The sequence below is a fragment of the Aptenodytes forsteri genome, unplaced genomic scaffold (genome assembly GCF_000699145.1).
Source record: "Aptenodytes forsteri isolate BGI_AS27 unplaced genomic scaffold, ASM69914v1 Scaffold23, whole genome shotgun sequence".
In the NCBI taxonomy this organism is placed as follows: Eukaryota; Metazoa; Chordata; class Aves; order Sphenisciformes; family Spheniscidae; genus Aptenodytes; species Aptenodytes forsteri.
In genome coordinates this window covers 5,947,354-5,954,925 of record NW_008796043.1, presented here as the reverse complement: position 1 = coordinate 5,954,925, position 7,572 = coordinate 5,947,354, and the positions used below count along the sequence as shown (strand labels likewise).

Sequence of the window (7,572 nt, the reverse complement as noted above, 5' to 3'; positions counted from 1 at the left end):
TGCCTATACTTGTTTCAAAAGTGGTCAGGTTGAGAGAGCCTGGGAGGAGGGAAGCTGGCCAAAGGAATTGCAATGTGGAGCTGGTATATTGAATTAATATTAGCCCTTATCCTGAAACTGTTAGCTCTATGGTGGGTTTTAGCTCATTTAAAATAATCTAGAGTCTGAAATGAATTTTGAGTTTTTCCTCTCAATGGGATGTTGTGCCTCTTTCATCTAATCAAACCAGAGGCTGCAATCTGTAAAACACTTCAATTTTTTTTTTTTAACCATATAGTTATTTTTAAATACCTGTTAACAGAAATCTGAATGTTTTCTCTATCAAAATCAAATTATCCAACAAATTTTAAATTTCAGACATCTGATTTTTTTTTTTTCTTTTTTCTTCTTTCACGTTTGTTAGTGTCAAATCAATAGTGCCTTGACCTCATTTAATACTGCTTTGGAACTTGCAACAGACCAAAGGGAGATTCAACATGTCTGCTTATATGAAATAGGAAAATTGGATATGTTTATACTATAAATAGCTGACTTTCAAATTTAGACAAGCAACTTCAATAAACAAACTGGATTACTTTTATTAGGATTTTAAAAAAGGTTTTAGAATACTGGCCTTTGTCTTGGATGGATTATGGTAATAATCCTGTCTTCTTGTTTGGGCAAGTAGAATTCAACAGTTTTGCATAATTTTAAAGTTTTCTGCAAATACAAGGTGATGCAAAATCAGAGAGTAGACTATAGAATTGAGAGCAAACTGTTTGCCTACAAAATATTATTTAAAATGAGTAATTAATCTGATTTGTCTGTGGAATCACCACTTCTGTACCAAAAACTAATTGGTCTAGTGAAGCTTCACAGTTTGCAGGACCTATATTTCATGTTCATTTCCTTCTATCAATAGCGATATATGCTATATGTTCTTAATTTGCATACAAGTCTTTAGAGTGGAGAAGATATGTTGCTTCAAGCTTTAAATTGTTTCATTAAGGGATCTTGTCACAGTGGGGAAGAGTAAGGGAGCAAGTGGTAGCTTTGTAAGCTTCAGCATCCTACAAAATACAGTATTTAAAAAAAAAAAAGAGCTTTTGGAGTCTGTATAGATTTGTTGTTGCTCTGAAGTGGATTCATTGTTTTGTATGGAATCTTACAATTCAGCATTTCCCGGTAAATTTAAACCAGGCTTTAAATTTATGTCATTGATTTGTTTTAACTTTTCCAGTTATTGTTATAATTGTTAAACTAGCTCTAGCTCTCACAACAGACTGTGTGTTTCACTAATGTTGACACCAAATTTGAATTACTGTGCTTTCTCTGAAGTTAAATTAGTCTTGCTTTTAGGTTGGTGCAGCATGATAGAGATGAATTTCAAAGATGCATTTGAATCTTTTGAGAGGCTTAAAAATGAATCCAGGTGGTCCCAGTGCTACTATGCTTATTTAACAGCAGGTGAGTATATTCAATATGTTGGATAAGTGATAAATCACTGATGTGATAAGGTTTTGGCACTGTTTTGTTTTGGGAAACTTACTAGTGCACATAGTGCCTTCCACACTGCCTGCTGCTTATGCAGCTTGATGCCAGATTTGATGTACATAATCTTGTTTGTTTATATAATGTACACTTGCATGCATGCACGTGTACATGCATGTGTGTACGTACACTCTCTCTCTCCCCTCCCCCTATCCCCCCCCATTGTCAGTGTAGTGACAGGTCATATAACAGTGTATTGCAAAGATTTAATAAATAAATCCTTAGAGGTTGGGTGGTATTAGTTCCTTTAATGGGTACGAAAAAGAAGTACTGACTTGTTAATGATCACAGAGGGTACCTGGGAGAGCTGGGATTTGCATGTTTGTCAAATCCCCAGTCTGGATCCTTTCTGGAAGTGAGTGTGTGTTTTCTTGTGACTGTACGATATCTAATCTTAATTCTTCCTGTTTCATATCCCAGTAGAGTTAATACATTTTTGTTTCTGTGTTCTTACAGTGTGTCAAGGAGCCACTGGTGATGTCAGTGGTGCTCAGAATGTGTTCAAGGAAGTTCAGAAGCTTTTCAAAAGAAAAAACAATCAGATTGAACAATTTTCAGTGAAAAAGGTTTGGTTTAGCATAGGCTGACTTATTTCAGTACAGTAATTACACTTGGTAATTTTGTTGGATTCTTTGCCAGTATTTATTTTTGCAGGATGTATCTGTTTTCTACTGTGTTGCTTCTGTTGAATTAATGGGAAGGATTCAGGTGGAAAAACAATAGTGTCGTGTATTTTAAGGACCTAGCAAAGGAAAATGTGAATTAGCTATTCACTTTACAACTAAACTAACTATTAAAGATAAAAATACATGATACTGTAGTTGCTTTGGTAATTTTCCTTCTAGCTTTGCCTTTCTTACTACTTTTTATCTTGTCTTGTTTGTCAAAGCCTTAGTTCTTTTTTGAAAGCTAGGAGTTGTCTAGGAAATGCCTCCCAACTGATGATCTTGCAGATGTTACCGTTTCAGCATCCAGTCAGTGTGTACTTGGGATTGTGGAATACCATAAAACAAATCAGGCTACATAGAAGGAAGCTTTAATTTTGATCAGTATGTAAGCCCTTAAATTAATTGAAAGATTTTGCTTTTCAGTCTTGAAGTCTTTAAGCTAAGTTACCACCGACTTTATGTTCATAAAATTGTTAGATGCTTTCATGAAACAGTTAGAATTACTGTTTGTGATATATTGTTCGTGAATATTATGTTCCCTGTAACAGGACAGATGACAGATCTCCCTTCCCTCTTTCTCCCCACTTTGCAGGCAGATAGATTTAGAAAACAAATGCCGACCAAAGAGCTCTGTGTCCTGGCATCCATTGAAGTATTGTACTTATGGAAAGCCCTTCCAAACTGTTCCCTCTCAAACTTACAGCATATGAGCCAAGGTATAATACGGTTCCTTAATTTATTTATTCACTTTTTTAAATGAGGTGTATAATTTTCTTCTGTTGTGTGGAGTAGCTGATTGTTGTAGCGTGAAAATTTAAACCTGTGTGCATGTGTCACAGCAAAACAGTTTGAGTAACAGCAGAATAATGACCCGTTAAGATTCAGCTTAATGCTTCATTTTTACCATTTTTATAGGTTTTTGGGAGACGTTTAGCTGCCTGCTGCATATAGTTGTTTTTTAATCAATTGCATTTGCCTATTGTTTAAAATGAAACAATAGTGTGATGGTTATTGTTCAAAGTCACTAAGCAAAATTTAACTCATTTAAACCTAGCTACAAAATAAAAAAATGAAACTACCAACTCATTTCTGCATGTCAGTTTTCTGAGAGGAAATATGTAGCTTGTGAGGTCATCTATGACATAAGGGTTCTGTTTATCTTGGTTGCTGGGACCATTTTAGTGGTGAAAGGAGCATTTTATGGCTGCCTCTTTCTTAGCCTCCAGATGTCTTTGGATGTCTGTCACATGAAGCTTGTGGTAGCAGTGTTCATCATGAAGTTTTCAGTACTCCTCCCTCCATCCAGCCATCAGTCTTATTTGCATTCTGCAAGCAGTTTCAAGTTATTACCAGCTCATTTAGAAAATAAAACAAAAAATGTCTGCCACTGAGATACTTCCTTTTTTCTGTAATTGTGAAATTTTGGGGATTGTACACAACTTACGTTAAGCTAGAAAACTACCAGTCTTTAAGTTGAGTCAGGACTAGTTGTGGGGTTTTGTTTTGTTTTTAATTTAAGATAATTTGTCCATTTAAATTGTGTGATGGCAGTGGGTTACATTCAGATCCCTAGTTTTCTAGACTCAAATATAATGGTGAAGGCTTTAAAATTAGATTTACTTATGTAAAAATAAATTTCCGGATTTTTTTTGTCTGTCATTTGCCTTCAGAACAATCAGCTTTAGAGGTTGTAAAGAGTATGTACTCCTCTCCTGCACGCTCAGAAGCAATGTAGATCTTCTTTGTATAAGCTTCTAGCCAGTGGTTCCCATTTTAATGTGAAATAGCAGTATCGATTAAAATTCGGAGATATGCTTCTTGTAAGTATGATGCTGACAGATGTGTCTGCATCAGCGATCCCTGGTTGAAGATTTTCTGCACAATGAGAGTGCTATTGCTGCACCTTATGTGTATCTCAAGAATGATGAGATGATAGGGGAATTTTTTTTTTTTATTTGCTTCCTCGTCTCTTGAACAATTGGAGTGTAATTTGCTGGGGCGAGTTTCCAGGCTTTTCCTCAGGGCTGGAAGTTGACTTAAAAATAAAGGAATAAACTTGTATCCACATGTATCTCTAAGTAAAATGCCAAGTAACATGAGACTTGCAACACAAGAGAGAGTTGACAGCCTTGTGTAATGTCCAAATACTTCATGCAGCCAACTCTTAGTTATTCATAGGTGGCTTATTTGGGTTGTGAATGAACTGTGTTGTGAATGCAGAGCTAGTTAAGATAGTTATTCATAGGTGGCTTATTTGGGTTGTGGATGAATGCAGAGCTGGTTAAGATCTGGCAGGGTTTGAGATGAGGCAGAATGTGAAGTTAAAGGAGCTTTACTGCTCCAGGCACAGCAGTTCAGCTCCTTCTGAAGGGATGAAAAGCCCTGCAGGCCTCCCTGCACCCCAGCCTTTCTGGAGGCGATGGTGCAGAAAAGTGCAAATGGCTCCTCATGGAACTGGTCTTGATTTAACAGAGGTGGCGCTAATAAGCTTGATCAAAATGGAGCCTGATTCATCTAGAGATGGTTACATGCATCATGATTCAGTTCTTTCTGGAAATGGAGCATTACTTGGCTGAGGCACAGTCTGTCCCTGGATTGTGGGCCAGCTAAGGTCTGGCAAATAAGCCTTATCCTCTCATCAGCATTGAGAACTGTGATGACAAAATACCCTAGTCTGGGTTTTTAAGTCCAGTACAGATTTTTGCGCGTCTGTCACTTGGCTTCAGTTCAGAACAAATCAGTTTTGTCTGAACTGCTTGCCCTGTGCTCCTTGTAACTTGAACTATGTATTTTTCTTTCAATATCTGGGGCAACCCAGTTTCCCATAACACCAGAAGGAGGTGATTGTTTCTTAACTTTACCTTTTAGTGGATATTTCAAAGACCAGTAGAGAAATGGATTCTCCTCTTCTTGTGAGAAGAACATACCAACTGCCTTTGACTTCAGCCCATTCATTCCTGTTAGGAATTGTTCTCATGAGTGACAGATTGCTTGATGAGGTTCATACAAAATGGGTTGTATTTAAAAGAAACCAAATTACTTTGATTTATATTAATGTTACTAGCATCTCCTTCTTCTGGTTAAATTTAATCATCAGACCAAAAGTCACCGTAGACCATAATTCTTGTCTAAGGAAGGATTTCAATCCATCTTGTTTGTTTACTGGAATCTTTTCATTAAGCTTGTCAGGATGTTGATGATTCATCAGCTGTTGGTTTGAGAAACTTGCTTCTTGGTGCCATACACAAATGCTTAGGAAATTCTGAAGATGCTGTTCAGGTAAGTTGTTAAATGATAATTTACACCATTAATCCTATTTTATGACCTGTGCTGTTAAACAGTAAATATTGTTGAGTAAGAGTGTTAAGCAAGCCATTAGTTGTCAGTGCTGTTGATCATACTGTTTTGTGAATTCCAACAGTATGTCAGGTTCTTTTCAAATCTTCTGTTTAGCATGTCTTTGTTATATTCTGTGTTGTAAAAGTAATTGGCTATGTTGAATGAACATGATAGCTAAAGTGGCTTGTAGGAGCAAGAGTTAAAGAGAAGCTGGGGAGAAGAATGGAAAAGTTCTTGGCTCTGCTGGATTTACTTTGTCCAACAGAGAAAATTCAGCTTTTTAAAAAAAATTACTTGGAGATTGACCTTTCAAAAAGCATGGGTTTGCTGCTTCTCCTCCAGGCCTGTTGGACACTGAGAGCTTTGAATATTAGCACATACCAAAGAATAATTTTGCCACTGCTCCAGGCTTTGCTCTGTAGGCACAACTTTTTTTTTCCTCCCCAAAACAGAATGCAATTCACATAAGCAACAAGGAAGCTGATGCTGGCTTTAAAGCTTTTTTTTCCTTTTTTTTTCTTTTTTCTGCTTCTCTCAAGCATATCTTAAATAATCTGGGTACTCATCTCTGATGGTAAAGTTCCTTGTTAGATCTAGTATTTTTTCAATATGAAGTTGGAAAACTGTTGAAACAGTCAATATGTTATTTGGTAAAAATCCAAACAAATAGTTTTGCCTTGATACAGTAGTGTCAGTGAAAACCTCTGGGTCCTTCCTTAAAGAATCTCTACCATCGGAAGTTTTCAATGTATTCTCATTTTAGCTTTGGGCTAATTTCTAGTGCTTAAAGATGAACGGTGGTTCTGGATTTTTTTAAGTATCAAACAGTCAATTTTAATATATTACTGCAATCTTTTTTTTCCTTTTTCTTTAATTTTTGTAGTTCTTTCAGCGAGCTGCTAAGGATGAACTGTGCCGTCAAAACAACTTATATGTTCAGCCATATGCTTGCTATGAACTTGGCTGTCTTCTATTAGACAATCCAGAGGTAATAGCGTAACCTGTTTCTAAACTCTTAAGATTAGGGTGGGGAGTCAACATACCACTATACAAACAATGAAACAAAATTTATAGGTGATAATGTATGTTAAGTTTTAAAAATTTCTTTTATACCTACCATAAAGAAACTTACTACTTTGGGTTTTTGCAAACCAAGAAATGCAATGTGTTTTAGGTCACAACGTCTTAATTTTTCAATATCAAGAGCTAGTTATCTGTGGATAACACTGCAATGACTTGTTTTGTTGTTACTGGGTTTTATTTTTACATAAGAAACAGAGCTTGAGACTCTCTGGGATTCTTCAGGGCAGCTGTTACATTCCTTGACCATTAGTGGTGTCTTTCTCTAGCAGTAAAACGAACATGTCTGCAAACCTACAGCAAGCAGTAAAGCAAGAATTTTGATGAGTGTAGCACTACATAGTTTTGGTTATTATTTAGTACTTTACCCCAAAAAGCACCACAAAGACTTCACTTTTCAGCTCTCTGATCATGCCATGATACCCATTTTTTCGTATGTGCCTTACAGAACCAGTATATATACATTCTGGGGTAAAGACCTCTCTCCCCCTTCACTTGCCTTAGTGTTCCTGCAGCTGGTGGCAGCAGGGGCCTGGCAAGAATGCCTTGGGTAGGCAGGGATTTGTTGTCTGCAGGTGGCATTTAGTGTGGTGAGTGCCTAGGATCCTTTTCTTACGTATTTAATTTCCTGTTGGATGCTGTTCAAGTTCAAAGAAAGAGAGTTATACTCTCCAAATAGAATTTGGTGCCTTCCTAAAACAGCTCCATGTTTTTGGGATCAAACATATTTGGAACAATATGGTATTTGTCAAAAGTCTTTTTACTTTGGGATTATTTATCCCCACTCTCTTAGGACAGATACCTTCCTAATATCTTGAATTATTAAATGGTTCGAGACCATCTAAGGCACCTGAAGGTGCACAAGTCCATGGGACCCGATGAGATCCATCTGCGGGTCCTGAAGGAACTGGTGGAGGAAGTTGCTAAGCCACTATCCATCGTATTTGAGAAGTCG

At 36.8% G+C, this 7,572-nt stretch overlaps 1 protein-coding gene across 1 annotated transcript in view; it reads left to right on the top strand.

The window, feature by feature from the left end:
• Nucleotides 1-7,572, top strand: part of TTC39C (tetratricopeptide repeat domain 39C) — a 29,684-nt gene that overhangs the window by 17,969 nt on the left and 4,143 nt on the right. Inside the window, exons 6-11 of the mRNA XM_009285641.1 lie at nucleotides 404-494; nucleotides 1,336-1,446; nucleotides 1,987-2,096; nucleotides 2,791-2,914; nucleotides 5,380-5,477; nucleotides 6,421-6,525. Of these exons, the coding sequence (XP_009283916.1) occupies nucleotides 404-494; nucleotides 1,336-1,446; nucleotides 1,987-2,096; nucleotides 2,791-2,914; nucleotides 5,380-5,477; nucleotides 6,421-6,525 (639 nt within the window). The remainder of the gene's footprint in view (nucleotides 1-403; nucleotides 495-1,335; nucleotides 1,447-1,986; nucleotides 2,097-2,790; nucleotides 2,915-5,379; nucleotides 5,478-6,420; nucleotides 6,526-7,572) is intronic.